The sequence below is a fragment of the Arvicola amphibius genome, chromosome 1, assembly GCF_903992535.2.
Source record: "Arvicola amphibius chromosome 1, mArvAmp1.2, whole genome shotgun sequence".
Taxonomy (NCBI): Eukaryota; Metazoa; Chordata; class Mammalia; order Rodentia; family Cricetidae; genus Arvicola; species Arvicola amphibius.
In genome coordinates this window covers 11,057,357-11,075,866 of record NC_052047.1, presented here as the reverse complement: position 1 = coordinate 11,075,866, position 18,510 = coordinate 11,057,357, and the positions used below count along the sequence as shown (strand labels likewise).

The 18,510-nt window shown below is 40.2% G+C and overlaps 1 protein-coding gene across 3 annotated transcripts in view; it reads left to right on the top strand.

Moving 5' to 3' along the window:
• Bmp2k (BMP2 inducible kinase) overlaps positions 1 to 18,510 on the top strand; it is a 97,225-nt gene that overhangs the window by 73,094 nt on the left and 5,621 nt on the right. For 2 of the 3 annotated variants that reach the window (XM_038316343.1, XM_038316333.1), the window contains 2 exons: positions 518 to 675; positions 6,653 to 6,763. In XM_038316343.1, coding sequence (XP_038172271.1) covers positions 518 to 675; positions 6,653 to 6,763 — 269 coding nt within the window. The remainder of the gene's footprint in view (positions 1 to 517; positions 676 to 6,652; positions 6,764 to 18,510) is intronic. The other variant, XM_038316354.1, reaches the window with a different exon arrangement.

Here is an 18,510-nt window from a genome sequence, read left to right as displayed (position 1 = left end):
GTTTTGTTGTTGTTGTTTTGTTTTCTAAACCAGATACTTTTTGCTTTATGTATATTGAATTATTTATTCTTTTCAGTAGTCCCATAAAGTTTATGCTGTATTCCTTTTTTTTCTTATTAATTTCTTTCAAGGCAGAGTTTCTCTGTGTAGCCCTGGCTGTCCTGGAACTCACTCTGTAGACCAGGCTGGCCTTGAACTTGAGATCCATCTGACTCTGCATCTGCCTCCTGAGTGCTGGGATTAAAGGTGTGCACCACCGCCTGACTGCTGTATTCCTTTCTTATGAACTAGAATGCTGAGGAGTAAGGGGCTGAGAAAGAAACACACCAAATGTGCCATCCACGGGTGGTTATAGAGCTGTGTGCTCTGTGAAGGCGGTTCAGACTACAGCTGTTGTCTGTCCATCCTGTACTCCAGGTCTTATTTTCTGAGAGTTTCTAAACTGAAAGTGGAGCACTGGCGGTTTCTCAATTGCTTCATCATCCTTTTCATTCATTTTCCTTTCTCTTTCAACTAGGTCTGTTGCTGAGAAGGAGGCAGTCCCACGCTTTACAAACGAGAAGACTGTCAGTCACCCGCCTGATATGTCGGGCTGGAATCCTTTTGGAGAAGACAACTTCTCCAAGTTAACCGAAGAGGAGCTGCTGGACCGAGAGTTCGACCTTCTCAGATCAAGTAAGGGACACTTGAAGGCTTATTTTGCTTCCCAGTAGAGTCACAGCTCTGTAACTCAGCAAGGCCAAAGACGGTTTCCAGGTGGTGCGGACAATTGTTTCTGTGCACTTGAGGGAAAGAAAATTCAGGTCACTTTCTTTCATATACTCGTAAACTGTGTTGTGTCGCACATTTAGAAGTTAGGTGCTTGGTAGTAGCTAATAAACTCGAGATTGCTGATATCCTTACCCTTAAAAACTACTATCTATGAATGTGAAATTCATAATACCGTCACAACATGGGACATTGATGTTCAAGTAGAGGACGTTGTCAGTTCCCACCTCTCTGTTGCACACTCAGGAGAAGACATGGTGGATCTGGACACCCTTGAGAATGCCCGAGAAAACATGGGCTATGCTATGCTAATGTTGTGTCATGTCCTTTTAATGAGTGGTGACGTAAAGGGGTTGCTTTGTTGTCCTGATATGGCCAAAGCTAAATAAATTCTTTTCCACTTTAAATCTCATATCTCAATGTTGTCACTTGGAATCGTTACCTTTTCTCAAACTACCTAATATTTATGTCGAGACTTGCCTCATGTATTTTAGAAGTGATCTTTTTTGGAAGAATGGGTGTTCTGAACAGGTCTGGAGAATAAGGGGAAGGAGCTCATTTTATGGAAAATGTAGGTGATTTTCTAATGTCTGAGGCTTGTGTATGTATGTGTATGTGTGTATGTATGTATATATATATATATATGTATACATGTATGTGTGTGCAATATATATACCTATATGCACAGTGTGTTTCCATGTTTTGCATATGAAGAGAAGGGTCCAATAAATAGCTCCCAGTTTCTATTCTGTTTTATATAGGTAACTAGCTTTATGAACATATTTAGTAAATGAAATCCTTTGTCTGAATTAGTATGTATTTTATGTAAAATTCACAGATGGCCTGGCATTCATGTAAGGGATTCCTGTAAGGCATTCATGTTTGGCATCTAATCTAAATTTGTATTTTGTATATTGGTGATTAAATATGGATATAAAGATGAATTTTAAGCCCCTGGTATACATTTGTTAACTTTGATAAAACCAATCTTACCTCATATTAAAAAAATGTTTTTAAATCAACATTTTTGTTTGGCATTTTTCCTGGAGTTTATTTTAAGTAGTCCCAAAAGCACAGCTTTGGAAAAAGGATATAGATGACCTCTTGAAGAATAGTAAAAGGGAGACGCAGGAGGTCATCAAGTATATGTCATTTGTAGGGTTATTTTAGCATTCTCTCTCTCTCTTTCTCTGCGTGTGTGTGTGTGTGTGTGTGTGTGTGTGTGTGTGTGTGTGTGTGTGTGAATGCCTGTGGCGGCCTGAGGAATCATCTTTGATCCCTCTTCACTTTATTCTTTGAGAGACAGTCTCCGATGAGCCCACAAATAAAAACTATGGTTTATCTAATCACCTTGTCTGGAATCTCCTGTCTACCTGCTGAGCACTGGAATTGGAGGTGGCCACTGTGTCTTCCTGGCATCCATCCTGGGGATGTGGAGTCTCCTCACGCTGGTGCAGCCAGTGTGTTAGCTGAGCCATCTCCCCAGCCTAGCATTAATTTAGAAGCAGATGCTCCCTCCCACTTTTAATGTGCTCTGAAAAGGGTTTGCCAAATAAATATTTTCTATTTTCTGAGTTAAAAAAATATCACTAAATCTTTAAAAAGGTTCAGCACTAGGTAAAGGATTTTATTATTTCTTTGTCTTACAAAATGTGGTATTTATTTGGTATAGGCAGGAACTGTGTGTGAACATGACTGCATGTATAATTTTGTCTTTTAACATTCTGGAACAACTGTTTTCAAGTTTGAAGATAGGAAGTGTCTATGACTGGTATATACTTGTGTGCCTGTTTTCAAAGGCAGCTCAGACTGCACTAGAAGATGCCAGGTCCCAAATGAAAGTCCAGGAAGTCAGGCTGGGAGCAACCCTGTCCTTTGCCAACTACCCAGTGGCTCTGAGCAATGGTTACCACCACCACGGGGCTTCTCCTCTTACTTCAGCACATAGGATCAGAAAGCTTACCAGAGTAGAGCCCCAGTGAAGCCTCTGGCTGCCTTCAGTCCCACCCTGCCTCCTTCCAAGCGAGGATAGATGGGACAGGGCTGTTAGGGGGCACTAAACGAAGTAGTCGTTTTGACACAGAGAATAAGAGCGATCCCCCTAATCTTAAGGTATTTAGCTGGCATTTTGAAATTATATTTAAATCACGAGATAACTTGATAAATTAAAAATCAAATCCGAGTCAAGAGCACACAATGCCAACTGCAGATGGGGCAGTGGCAGCAGGAAGCAGGTGGAAAACATTAACATTTAGTGAGCGGGCTGAAGTTCAAAGAGGAGTAGTGGGCCTTCTGAAGTTCAGAGATCGACCGGCATGGGTAGAATGTGTAGACTCGGGAGCGGTTCTTTCCATAGCTTTACTTAGCTGTAATGGTTACCTTTGGTGTTTGTTCAGGGATAGCAGTAGTGTATCCAACATTTGATCTGTATGCTAGAATTAAGTCATTCTGATAGGCAAGGGCTTCTTCTAGAACCTTTGTGCAGTGAGAGTTGGTGACTGATCATTATTGCTTGGTTCTTCTGTCCCCAACAACTTTTCCAAAATGAAGAAATAATTTACTTGGAACACCACAGAGTTTGTTTGTACCCTTGTTTCTTGGCACACCTATTTACTAACACTTTCTCAGAGTTGTTTGCAAAATCAAATGTTTTTTGATTTTGGTTGATGAAATGCTTTCTGGGGGAGACTGCTATCTTCCTGTGACTCTTGAGAAGACACTGCTCCTGGAAGTGGTCGATTGGCTGCAGAGTGGCCGCAGTTCAGTGCTGTGTGACCATTCGAGATTTCCCTATGAAGGCTGTTTGTTTACTAGGAAAAAGATAATGTCATCTAAAAAATATATATGACTTGTGTGCTTCATATAGGAAGTAATTTTAAAGTCATAGCATCATTTTTGAGATATTAAATCAAAATATTCGTAATGGATAAAATGTTTAGTGATCTGTAGGAAAACCATTGATTACCTATAACAGGCATTTAACATATAAAAAAAACTATTGTTGCTTTAACTTTTAGTGTAAATGAGAGTAATTTATGGTTCAGAATCTTTTACTGGCTCTTTCTTAATATTAATACATTAAACCAAGATTAAGCATTAGTAATAAAGTTTGTCTCAGTGATTTCTTTTAAAGTTAAGCTTGCTGTTGTCATTGTCTTTTTGCCAAAGCATCCAGATTTAGTTTGTAAGCCTCAGGAATCTATGTGTCATGATGTTTAATGTGTTAAACAGTAATTTAATATGTTAAGCAGTAAACTGGGGAAAATACTTGTAACTGTTAATTAAGAACAATGGGAGGTTCATTTGCGGACAAATAGATTTACTGTTGTCTGTTTAAAATTTCATCCAAAATAACTAAGAGGAGTAACAGAAACCTGAAGACCGGTTGCTCCGCAGTTTTACTGAATATGTTGTATATGTTTTGAAGACACAATAAAATGGTTGTAAATGTCAGGATCTCTAATTAGTTTATGGTAAAATACCCATAACCACCCTTTCCTAATGCACATCCAGACCTGCCACCATCGTCCAGGCACATGAGACTGGCCCTAAAGTCTCAACGAATACAGCTTCTTACAGCCCGATTTGTTAACCTTTAGTCCTTGTTTGAAGCCGTTATCCATCTAACCTGCACATTTAAAATACTTCCTTGAGTATTTGGATTATGTGTTGGTATTATGGAAAGTGCTTGGTTTTCAGGATTTTAAGATCCTACGTTTTCATCATCTCTATCAATCAAGCACCTGAGAAAGAACTGTCTTTACTTGCCAACACGATTCTCTCGTAAGGCATGATGAGGTAAATTTCTTGCATCAAATTCAAGCCTTGTTCTAACTGAGAGAAAAATCATTCATTTGAAACCAGGTCTTTAAAATGTAGCTCCACATTGAGAATTTTGTTTTTATTTCTATGTAATTGATTGTACAATAAGTTAATGTATATTTGTTTTGTATTCTGTGTTCTGAGACCCAAATTATGCGAATTTTAGAAACCTTAAGTGATTTTTAAAAAATATTCTGTTAAAAATTGATTCTGTGTTTTGTGGAACAATAAGAAGGTGATTCATTTTGTTATAAATGTATTCTGACTTCTGTTTGAAAATAATCAAGTAAATGAGTTTCATACAACAGCATTTCCCATATTTTCCCTCATGGAGACCCTGTGTATAATGATTAGCCCACTCCCACATGAAGTCTGTTTCTTTGCTATAATTGCACAGTTCTGTATGTATTTGCCACAGTTTACTTGATTGCTGAAGATAATCTGCCAACTGCAAAAGGATTCAAAGAGTGTAGTGTGCACTTTCATAATCTGGGCACCATTGTTATGATAGTGTTTTGTAAATTTAGAGAATGTATTACAGTGGAGGCTCCCAAGTTCACATTTCATATTCTGATGCCTAGGCCTGGGTAACGGGAAGTAGCTGCTGTGTTAGACTCCCAACAGAGTGCTGATGTTTAAGGCTGTTCCTAGTTAATGTTTAAGTCCCTACATGTTGTCTGGATTTCAGGAATGTCTTTCTTAGATGACCGCCACTGTGGCTGACACTTGGGTTCACCTCTTTTGCACTCTGCTTCCTTTGTCCCTGCTGTTATTTGATGGAATCTGGAGGGCATGGAGAACACTGAGGGCACTAGGAGGACTCTGATACAGTGCATAGTCTCCAGTTTATACCCCAAAAGACGGCTAGGGCTGTCTGTCCTTCCTGTGCCATCGTTGTGGTGGGTGCCATCCCACCACAGTGAATTGGGAATCCTTCATCCCTCAATAGTCGGTTGTGAAAATGTGAATCAAGGCCCACTACGTTCATTCTTAGAATGTCAGTTCTCTTGGCCACTTCCTCCCTATTCTCCAGTCCCTTAAAGTTTAATTGAACGCAAGGTAATTTACTCACCAAAAGAATTCTTGAAAACAAGCTAGCATGAACTTGAATTTGAGGTTTTGCTTTAATGGCTATGGGACAAAGGTCTACTTGGAATGCCTAAAGTCTCTTTCATGATAAGTTTCAAATAGTATAATTTTGATTGCTGAGAATCAGGAAAGAGACTATAAAAAGGTCAGGAAGTTCTCAGTTGGTGTGTAAGTACCCCAGGGCCAGGGAGTGGGGAGAGCAAATTCCTTCTCACCTGTGGTGTCTCCACCCGCAGCCGCTGACAGGTCTGCTCATACCCTGCACCTAGCAGGCACTCTTTGTCACCTCCCATCTCCTTATCCTTTTTCTCCTGTCTGCACTTTTTTCTATAGCTTATTAGTTTCGAACATGCTGTGTCCGTTACTTGCTTATTTCTCATGTAAGCATATGAACTACATGAGGGAGGGGCTGTCTTTGTTTGATGTTACAGTCCAGTTGCTGAGAACAGTGCTGTGCTTAATGTGTACTGAATACTCAGTATATGTGTGTGTGCACATGCATGCGTGTGTGTTAATAATGTACAAAATGTTAGGAGAAGAGACTAATTATGTGAAATAGAACGAATTCTTTCTCTGACTAGTGAGAACTAGAATTTACCAATTTTATGAATGATAACCATTTGCAATATTTTTTCTATAGGCTTTTGTTGAAAGTCTGCTGAATTTAAACTTAAGTTCACTGTGTTATGAAATGTAGATAGCTGGTATTAAGTGAGCCAGACTACTTATTAGATAAATTGTGTTTACTGTAACCGAGCCCTGATTAATACTGTTAGACTTGCTTTTGTAGCAGCAGGTATGTATTCAACCTTAGAAAACAGCCTCAGTCCTTCTAAGAACGGGGCTGTGAAATTATATTTTTCAAAAAGGTGGTTACTTTAATTTTTACTTTGATTTATACTGCGTATCACTTTTCATTTAAACCATCTTTATTTTATTTTATTTTTTCTTTTGTTTGATCTTATTTTTGCAGACAGGCTCGAGGAGAGCGCACCCTCAGATAAGAATCTAGACCCACCCTCTGCTCCACATAGCCATCCTCCGGAAGACCCTTTTGGTTCTGTCCCTTTCATTTCTCACTCAGGCAAGTTACATGTGCGTTACATGTGCGTTACATGTGCGTTACATGTGCGTTACATGTGCGACATCCCTGTTTCACTGTCCTTGAAATGTGCACACACAACAGCAGCAAAACTGCATTGGTTTAAAGAAGGAAGACGCAGGCGTTAGGCCCAGACAGCAGAAAAGGGAAATTATGCCAGCTATTAGCCATCTTTGTCTTCCTTTATGTCTGACCTACAGTGTTATTATTGTATCTTTGCCAACATGGGGAAATGCTGATTCACGTGGTAGAAGCATAAGTCTTTTAACCAGTTATTATTGGGTTCTAGTTTTTAAGAAATGGTACATGAAAATATCTCCTATATTTAAAATACATTTAAAATATTTTTAAACTTAACTTTGCTTTAAAAAGTCTGGCATTTTCCTAGCATATCCATGCTCCTTTTTTTGTTGTCTTGATGATTGTGTCTTTGGCACATCACTTTAACTACTCTTGCTATATTCATTCTTTTGATTCCAGTTCAGGCATTGAATGCTGATGCTATTCACTATGCGAAATTATTCTAATACTATTGCCAATAGTAATTAATATAAAGCAGTAATCGGGATTGTTTCTCATTGCTGTTGCAGTTCTTGTTTTATTCTTTGCTATTATTGAAGGTGGTCTATCTTCTTCAGTTTCATGGGTGACATAGCATCTTCACAGGGACAGGCAGCTAACTTTCTGTTTCATTTGTTCTGTGTGCTTGCTCACACTGCCACAATCCGTTAGAGTGCATTGTTTTTCTTTAATTGTATTTCAAAAATGTCCCATCAGTCTTCAAGAGTGTGAGGACTTAGTGACTTGAGATCCTGATCCAGAGATGTTTCAGAATTAGTTCTTTTGTGCTCTTCCGCGGGCATCTGTCACCCTCCCTAGGTTTGCACATAACCTGTGCAAACCATTTCTGAGGGGCCCTGGGAGAATGAGGCTGAAAGTCAGAAATTGGAGGACACTCGCCGACTGTTCTATTCTGCACACCCCTTATTTTCATGTTGACTTAGGGATTTTATAATTAGCAATTTATTCACAAATTGAGCTTGGTTGATGTTATTTTGTTTAACTTTGTGTATATTCTCTGGTAGATTTAAAGCTTTTTGAGGGTTGAAGGCATGACTTGTGTTTGATCTTGCCCAGTAACCAGCCCAATAATGACTCAGTGGTCATTGTATGAAAACATAAGGCATCTACAGAAGGTGCTCCTCGGTGCTGGGCAGTTAGGATGAACACGCCCTCACTCTAGAACTTTTGCCCAGCATGAGCATTGTTAATACTGGAATGACTTGATTCAGAAACTAAGTAAAGGAGCAAGTGTTCCTGCATCAGAAGAGGGAATTGCTGGGAGAGCAATGTTAATTTGATACTTTTCAGACTCAAAGTTTAATTAAATAAAAAATCTATAGTAGATATTACCAGTGGTCTAGGTATTAGAAACCTTAGAAATACTTTTTTATATATAATTTTTAGGTAAACATAGGTTTGGGTGCTTATACTTTTTCCTCTAGTTGTAGAATGAATGAATCTTCCAAAACTAAAATTAACCTCCCCTTAAACTTCAGGAAATAGTTGTGTGCGGGAGGGAAAAATCTCTAGTGAGAGCAGTGAGCTCTGGAGAGTGAGCAGGTGCACTAACCATTGTCCTTGAGTCTGCTAGATACAGTCTGAGTAATTCAAATCATACAGAAGGCACTATGTAAAATGAAAAGTTTCAAAATTATGAATTAAAATGCTGTAAAAATTAAGTCTAATACTAATGTGTATTTAAAAGGAACCACTGTCTCAAATCTAATGTTCTTTACACTGGTTTTGTTAGGGAATTGTGCCATTCTTCTGTCTGTCTGTCTGTCTGTCCTTCCATCCATTATCTGTTTGTCTATCTGTCATATTTGCTATTGCACTGATATGTTGCCCGTGATCTTCATCTTGTTCTGCCTTCCCAATGCTGGGATAGCAAGCATGCATCACTACAAACTATCTTTTATTTTAAAAGAGAAAAATTGTTAGAAACTATTAAGGGATGCTAAGAGCAAGAGAAACAATCTTCCCCAGGGAAGAGCACACCAACTGGTTATCCAGTATCACACGGTCAGCCCTGGCAACATGCTTCAAAGTAACATTGCTAGGAATAAATATGTATATACATATACATGTATGCATGCAATAACAATGAAACAGAGACTGAATTTGAAGGCAAGTGGGGAGAGATAACAGGCTTGTCCACAGGCTATATGGTATGATCATTTTCTCAGTTGTGATTCCCTTTTCAAAACTGATTGTAGCTGCCCTAAAACTAGCTAGTACAAGCTTTAAACCTTAAGACTTTTAACTGGTTTTTAAATTTTATCTTTTTCCAGCCTATTTTATAAAATAATTTTAAAATTTAAAAATTACTAAAATAATGTTTATTTTAATGTAGGACTTGAAATGGCTAAGTGGTTAGGAGTGCTCATTGCTCTCTCGGAGGACTCCAGCTCCAGGGAGATCCAACACCTCTGGCCGCCATGGGCTCCTGCATGCAGTGTGCACACACCACACACAGATGCATACACATACGTGTAATAAAAAATAATATAAATAATGCATATAGTTAAAATGTCAAATTTAGCAAGAAAATCTTCCACAACTGATCTTTCCCTATTCCCTTTTTTTAAAAACTCTCCAGAGATAATTATTTACTTCTGGCATTTTAATATGTCATGCTAAATTTTTTATTTTTTGTTTAACCTCTTCTCAAATTGATTTTAGATGGCATGTGTAAGATTCTTATTTTGGCACACTTGGATATAGATTATTTATACTGTTAGCCCTTCTCATGTGTATACATTTGATTGTTTGTATACAGAAATGTGCTAAATAACAGTGAAAGTTCAAATACATGACTGCGATCTCCTAATACCCTTTGTGGGGCTGGCAGTATAGTGTAGCTCACTAGTAGGGCGTGTACTTATTATGCCTTTGATCTCTAGTACACATGTACACATGCCACATGCAAATAATAAAAATAAAAACAAAAACAAAAAATAAAACCCAAAATCCTACCCCTCAAAACTTTATGTTAGAATTTGGACATCTTCCTTAATCACTTTCTAACTCCCTCCTTGAGGCAAGGTCCCTCACTGAGCCCGAGCTCGCCTTGCTGGCTATCCAGCTCGCTCATGGTATCAATGCCCTGTCTCCACCTTCCAGTCTTTGGGATTTCAGGGGACTGCTACGCTCCCCCAACTTTATCTGTCTGGACTCTGGGGATCTGAACTTCTCTGGTCCTGCCTCTTGTGTAGCAAGTACCTTTTCCTGCTGTGCCATCTGCCCAGCCTAAGTACAGTGTCGTCTATGTAAAGTCCCCTCATCTCCCAGATTCAGCATGCCACAGACACCCCCTCTGCAAGGGTCTCTTGTCGCTGCTGTTGGTTCCTATGCCTGATGCATTGCTCCGATTGTTTGTTTGTTGCTGATTATTGCTGTGATTGTTGTGGTTTTGCTTGCTTAGTTTGTTATGTACTCTACTAATTTATCTCCATGTGGAATCAATTGGTTGCTTCATGTTGTCATACTCTCTAAGTGGTTTTTTTTTTTTTTTCTTTTTTCTTTTTAGTCTTCCTGGAAATTCCTGGATCTCCTGGGCTTTTTGTTTGTTTGTTTGTTTTGTTTTTTGTTTGTTTGTTTTTTCTGATAAAGCAACTATCGTGGTTTTGGTTGTTGTTTTTTTACCTTCATGCGTGGCATAAGTAGTCACGAAGCTCCTCTGTCTCAGGAGGCATGCTGACACTTGGTTGACAATTTGGGTGAGAAAATAATTCCAAATTGCATAATTTTTTCTGTGATTTTTATTTTTATTTTATTTTTTTAGTTGGGTAGGGGAATCTCTGTTTTTAGTCCAAGTCGGGTTTACACTTCAGATCCTCTGACCCAGCCTTCCAGGGCTGGGTTTGCTCTGGAGTCTGGAGGTTCTCTGTCACTTGGTCCTCCTCCCGAGGTGTCGAGAAGTGTGATGCCATGGGGTGGCCTTCGACCCTGCCTCCTGTTCTCCTCGGATGCCTTAGCATCTTAACTTGTAGTCTTCAAGATGCGTTACTCTGGTCTAAATCAGTTTTATTACTTATTATACTGTAGACCTAATAAGTCTTTCAGTCTGAAATACATATTTTCTGTGGTTTTTTTCCAGTATAAGGATATCGTGCATCGTGGATTGATCATTTAGTTTAAAATATTTGCAATGTTTTCTTTGTCTATTTGCGTCTTAGAAATTCCCTTTATTTCCCATTATTTCTAATTGCAGGTGGCATCATATTTCTTAGGTGTGGTTTATTTCATTTCTGGGGATACTTTATAATTTTGCACATTTCTTTGTCATGATTTTCCCCTGTCGTCCAGTGTAAGAATGTTAGCAAACAAATGCCAGTCTCCCTTCCCATAGTAGGTGGCTGGTACAGTGAACTTGAAGGACAGAAGGAATCCTGCTTACTAGATGCAGTATTTCCTAGGCTGGCAGAGTTATTTAACCTCGTACAGATGACAAAGTGCAACATGGTGTGGGGCATGGAGGGATGGAGACGCGCCCATGAGGAGGGGCGGCCAGCTCTCCCATAATGGGGTTTATCTAAAAACTATCGCTGGTTTCAGTTTTAAAGGATTTACCTTATAGAGGCTATAACCCTGGTTACAGGTTTTAGTCAGCGTTACGCCCTTTTGAAGCAGGTTGGGAATGTTGCTCCTATACCCTGCAGGAGGTAGTGTCTGGTCTGCATGTTTGCCCTAAGTTAGTTAGAAGAATTTATCTGGGCTTCAGATTTTCTTGGGGAAAGATTTTGAAGTACTTCCTGTTGTTACTACTTTGATTCAAGGTGTGCTTCATTTTGTGAACACACGTGATGGTGTTTCATATATTCATGATTTTCTAGTGTGAATTGTGAAATGTGCTTCTCCCACCCCAAGTTTGCCTGTTTGATGTAAGACACGGGGCTTCGTAGGTCGCTTCTCATTATGCCAGTCATTCCTCTAGGATCTTGCAGGCCGAGCTTTCTGTTCCGTCCTTGATTTCTCGCTTATGTTTCCCCCATGTGACTGGCCCACACTTTAAGGTGGATCAAGTACACTGATTTTCTAGAATGAGCTTGGAATTGATCTGCTCTTTTTCTTCTCTGATTAGGTTATACTTTTCCTCTCCTCGCTATTTTGAGGCAGTTTGCTGTTAGTCTAGCCTCTCAAGCAAGGCTTGTACACACTTTCCCCTCAGTGCTGGGATCGGAGCCTGGAGCCTCATACACTCTAGGCCCATGGTCTGCTGCTGGACTACACTCTAGTCCTGGTCTGCTGTTCCACTCTTACTGTGAGTGGTGGTGAGGGCTGTTCGTAGTGGGTAGAGGGTGACTGTAGGAGCTGGCCCCTTCTGTCCTCCATGTGGGCTCCAGGAATTGAACTCAGTTTGTCAGGCCTGGTGACAGGTGCTCTTCCCTGCTGAGCCACACCAAATACTTTGGTATTTAAAGTGCATTCTTTTTAAGCACTGTGTTATTTTAGCATATACATTTTAATATGCTGTCTGTCATTCACTTAAAATGTTTCTAATTTCTCACATATTCTAATGTAGTTTGGTTGAAAGCTACAATTTCAGATACTTGAATTAATTAACTAACATTTAAGATAGGGTCTCACTATGAAACCCAGGCTGGCCCAAAACTCCAGAGATCTTCCTGCCTCTGTCTCCAGAGTCCTGGGATTAAAGGAGTGCACTACCATAGCTAGCTAGAATATATTTTTAAAGATTAGTTGAGGATTCCCTTGGAGTAAAAGGTAATATAATAAAATAATAGGTCCTCTTTCTTTGGGTGGAGCTTCAGCCTCTTGAGTGGTGGGATCTCAGGAGTAACTGTCACACTTGTCCAGGAGCTACAGAGAGGTTAAGTTGCTCAATATAGTCTTCTTAGCTGCAAATTATTAATAAGAATGCATTAATAGTATTAATATTAAGGTTTTCCTTAATGAATGTGAATTTTTTTTTTCTTGTCAAGATTATGTCATTCGTTTTCCTCACAGCTAATGATCTTCCTGTCACTACCAGAAATGCTCTTCTGGCCCAGTGAGATGACAATACTCAGACATAATTCTAATTTTCTGATTCTGGTCCTTCCAAGCATCCTTCTTGTTGCCCCAGCAGGGGGACAGAACAGGAAATGTGACTCTGTTACAGCATAGATGGTCTTGTTTAATCAGATACAACTTCTTAAACATACAAAAGGTTCTGAAAATGTGTTTGAAGGTTTTCCACACATGGCCATATTAAGTCACTGAAGTTTTAGATTTCTTACTTTGCATTTAATTTTTTATTTGGTTCAGGTTTAACAAAGCTTGGGTCTAAAGGTTGGCCCATCTTGTAAGGTGAGGAGGTATGTAGTTTATATTCAGTTCATGAATCTTGAGTCACACAGTAAAACAGCTCACTTTTTGGCATCCTGAGTTTGAAAATACAGTTCACAGATTTTATGCTTTTCTTCTTGAATTTGGACTCTGCCACTTGGCCTGCCTTCAGAGCAGCAGTGCAGATTTTGATAAAACCTTTTCCTAATCCACTAATCCTGAGGCCTAACATGATAAATTGCGGGGAAATGATGGCAGGCAGTATGCTACCAATTCACAGTGTGCTTTAACGCGTCTAGCCCCTCCCCTCCGCCCGAGTGCTGAGACAACAGACGGCTGTAATCCCAGTAGCAGTGCAAGCCGTTTATGCTCTGTAATCTGACAGTAAAGAAAAGAGCATGGGAACAAAATTTTCTTGACACCAAAAGCTTCTTACATGATTAAAAGTGTGCCAGCTGTTTGCCTGCTGAGCGGAAAGCCAGTGAGAAAAGTCGCAATGTAGACAGAATGGCTGGCTGTCTTCTCTCCACACCAGGATTTTCTCGGTGATGTGGCTCTTTGGTACAGATTGTGAATTTCAGAGTGTATACTTTGCCGGACTGATCTAGAATAGTCAGTCATGAACTAAGACCTTAGTTTTAAATGAAGTATTTAAGAGAATACTGTAACACCTATATAAAAATCTAGCCAAAGAAATGCCGTGATAGATATTGCCTCCAAATTTGGATTTGGTCTTGAAGTTCTCGTTTAGATTGTGCAAGACTGTCTCTTTGAAATTTGAACACCTAGAAATTGTCTTTTGTAAAAAGTTACCAACCCAGAATTGTTCAGTTTGTACTCTGACATTCTTTTGGTGAATTCCTGATTTTGTATTTGTTTGTTGAGGTAAGCTTATTTTCAGAACCTCCCAGTAGTTCTTGCTTCTGTCACTCATTGTCCAGATGTAGTGAGAGGAAACACGGAGGTGTCCTGATACATAGAGGAGCACAGTGTCTCACAGGTTGCTAAGGTGATGAGCTTTAATGTCAGGTCTTCCCCATCTGTGAAAGACATAAAGTGCTACAAAGACATTCTGTGTTTGGGAGACTATAAAGTACCCTCGAGGAGCTTCTACAGCTCAGCAGATACACTTTGTGTTTGGGAGACTATAAAGTACCCTCGAGGAGCTTCTACAGCTCAGCAAATACACTTTGCTGAAACAGAAATAACAAGGACCAGTATGGCAGTGCCTTCTACTGCTCTGGCATGCTGTCATAAAGGGCGGAAAGGAAGCAGGGCAGCTTCTGGGTGGACTTGGCAGTGCGTTGGTAGCCTATGCTGAACTTTAGCTGCTGATGCTGCTACTCCATCCAAAGGTTGATTTCAGTTTATGGGTCAGAGTTTGAAGATAGTGTCTGTAGCAGGGGAAATCACTGTGGTGTTAATATATGTGGTAGCTGTCACATTCCTTATGTAAAGAGAGACTGAACTAGAACTCTGGAAATCCCTTGTTATTGTAACCTTTCAGGAAATGTTGAAGCCGTTAAACGGGGTCATGGTTACAAAGCAGGGGAAAGATGGAAGAGAAAGCCGAGGAACTGAAATTTGCTGGTACTGGTATGTACTTTTGAGAAGATAGGAGGGGCATGGCAGTCGGTAGACATGGGAAATAGGTTTTGAAGATGTGTGAAATGGAGAAGGAAAAAGATCATAGCAAAAACCTTGCAGCTCTGAGGATGAGGTGATGAGACGTATGAACACTGCTCTTGCCAGAATTTGTGTGTGTGCTCGGTCAGCCCTTTCTTGGTTTTCACATGGCTTCTGGTACTAACTTAGAATTTCCCTGCAGGATACTTAAGCAACAGACTTAACACTAAAACTCAGGACCTATTTTAGTTGCTGTTCTTACTCATCTATCCACATCTGTATTGCTTATCTTAGTCACCATATTCTCAGGGTTTTGGTCTGAGTGACTTCCCATTTCTGGAATTCACACCCAACTTGACAAAATGATCATATGCTCTTATTTCTGACACCGGGGACCAGGGGAGAAAGATTTCCATGCATGGCTTGTGTCCAGAGCCCACCCTGGTCCAGGTACTTCTGAAGTAAGGCCCCTTGGGGGAAAGCCTGAGTCTGAAGGGTGTGTGGACTCCGGAGCATTAGAAATTATGGAATTCCTGGAGTCTCGGGCGTGCATGGAAGCTGATGCTTTTTCTTTGAGCTCTAAAGGCAGAAGATTCATAATTGAATCCACAATGTTGAATTTTTGAAAATGTTCTTTAAAAATAGGAACAGTTTTCTTACTACAGCTATGAACTTAAAAATTTATTCATGTTTTTCTTACCTAAATGTGGAATATATTAATATATTCACTTTTTGAATTTTTTATTAAAAGTCTACTTAATATGTTTCAGCTAAGTTTTACTTGTTTTTATATTTAGGAGACAGTATTCAAAACAATAGCTTTGCTTGTTTTGCTGATACGTCCTAATAAGTATCAGCTGGTCCTACAGGTTTCCCCTGTCATTTGCTTATTAAATCTTTGCAGACTCTGTTCAGCTTGCTCTACTGTCACTGACCAACATGCATCTTGCTAAAGTACTCAAAAAGCCTGAGCATCTTAGCTTGTAGTTCCCAGGCATCAAGCAAGAGGAAAACTGTCTCAGCTGGGCGTCCCCTTGCACCATTCTGCGGTGTTCAGTACAAGGAGAGTTAGACCCCAGCTAAGATCAGTTGCTCAGCATATGAAACCAGGCTCTCCTCCCGTGTCAGTCAACACCGATGTAACCGAGAGAAGATCCCAGAACGTCCGTCGCGCTGTAGGTCATGTGTCCCCTACCTCCTTCAAAGCAGCCATTTTTACATCAATACAAATCTCAGAAGATGATGACCACAGGAGATAGTGAAATTCAAAACAACATATTTGGACTATACTCTTGGGAAATTAACTTTAGCAGTGAGGTAATCCTGATTAAATTTCATAATAAATCAAATATGTATCATTTAATCTAACAACTTGGAAGAAACAATCTGTTCCCAGAAGCAAATAATAGGGGATATTTGAGGCATTCTCCTGACTCCGTATTTATTTTCAGCTTGTGCATTTTTCTTTTTCAAATTAGAGGAATATGTTTAGGCAAAGAAATAGTTTGTATATACTAAGGGCAGCTTTTAGCCAGAAGTCATTATGTAGTTGTAACTATATACATATTAGTTCTATAACTAAGGTACTGTATGTCAAACAATTTTAACCAGCTTTTTTTTTTTTTTTTTTTTTTTTTTTTTTAACTGTCTTTGTGCCCATAGATAGGGCTAAAAACTGTAAGATGCAGATGACTCTCTGCACCTTTGTATTCAGCCCACTGTGGATTAAAAATATTAAAAGCAGATGTGGGCATGTTCTTACCACACCAACAACAATGCATGCAGCATGATGCTGTATCAGGAATTGTCATGCATTTATGCAGAGGTGACTTAAGATACTCAGGAGGCTGGGATAGGCTCTGCATGGTTTCCATTGTTTGTAACACACGGGAGTGTCAGGGTTGGAGCATCTTTGGGAGGTAACAGTTAGCACCTAAGGCCCAGGCCACTGAAACTCATATTGCATAATTCTCCTCTTTTAGCTCCTAAGTACTTTCACCATAGAAAAAGACCATGAGTAGCTGCGACTGCAGCAGAAAGCGACCATGTCTAGGATTACAGGGACTTGCTGCTGGCACTGCCTTTCCTTTGCAGGTGCTAGACCTCTGACTGCATGAGCTTGTGTCGACTGGACAGGTAGACGGACGCTGGGTGTTCTCTGTGTGTGTGCACACAGCCTCCCCTCTAGCCTGGTTTCCAGCCAGGCAGACAGCTCTGGGCTTACATAGCTTCCAAAGGAGCAGGCACTGGGGAGACAGAAAAGCCATCTAAAGAATGCTGCTGTGGCTACTGAGAATATAGATGCAAAGCGATTTTGACAAATACTTTTTGTTGTTGCTTTAGTTTTAAGGAGAGACTGGAGTAAAACCACTACATGAGCCAGTTCCAGAGTTGGCATCTGTGGGAATGTGTAACTTTGTGCTCACTTTGGAAACACTCCTTTCCCACTTGTTAGCTGTGTTCCCACATTGAGATATTGAAGGAGGAGATGTAGTTCCCAGGATTGCAATCCACCCTGGGCATGTGGATATGTGTGCGCTGTTTACTTGCTTTTGATCACTTCTCTAGTAGACCTGTATTTTTTGGTTAATTATCCCAGAATTGTTTCTTGCCCCTTGCTACTTGCTACATTCCCTCTTATTTAGATTCACCTTTACCTGTGGAGCCTACAAAAGTTACCAGAAGGTGACTGAGTATGCTGGGTGAAGTAATTTAACTCCTTGTTGCAGATGATGACAAAGAATTCATTTAATGTCAGGCACTGTTGGTACCCTTCCCTCTTAAGATTTATTTTTTGTATGTGTGTGTGTGTGTGTGTGTGTGTTTTGACTGCATGTATGTCTGCACCATCCTGTAGTCTTGCTGCCATCTCTCTCTACCACACAGCGATAGGGCCCCAAACAGTGTTTTGAGCATTTTCCAGTGCATTCTTTACATGTACAGAGTAGCACCATCTAGCTCATGTTCTTTACAGTCTCATATTTTTCCACCTGCTATGAAGGCTGAGGACAACTTGAGTGTCATTTCTCAAGTCCAGTCTACTTTGAAAACAGCCACCACATCTTGTTATCGTAAGAGCACGCACGCACACACTTGCCACGGCCCACCTATTGCAGTCAGCGTGGGGGGTCCTTGGTGGCAGTATTCTCACCCACTGAACTATCCCGTTGGTCCTACCAACCCCTTCTTTTCTTTTCTGTTCCTCTTCCCATCTCTGTTTCTCTGTCCTGTCTCTCTTCTTGACATGGTCTCTCACTATCCTGGAACTCATGTCATATGCCCAACTCGTTTGCCAGTGAGCACCCGGGATCTGCCTTCTGTCCCCCACAGCTACCGGTGTGCCCAGCAGTCACTGTCCAGTTTAGAACTTGGGAGGATGTGGATGGAGACCAGCCAAGGCTAGAACTCTGGGGAATGTAGACGCTCACCGTGTTTAAGGTGTTAGTAGTCTGCAGAGTCGGAATGTGACAGTGTGGATTCTGGAGAGAAGGAAATAACATTCCAAAGACTACTGTGATGGAAATTAGTAGTTCCTCCGCCATAAGCTAACTAGTTTTCATGACTACATACTGTACTTCCAGTCCTCAGTAACTGGAAGAACACCTTAGTCATAAGGAGAGGAAGCGATAAGTATGTGTAATTGGATCAATACAAACTGATTTTCACCTTTCAGTAGGCTAGAGTCTTAGAAAAGTAGCACGTTTTCCGGTGAACCAGGGTTTTATAGTTAAAGATGTGCCTGCTATAGA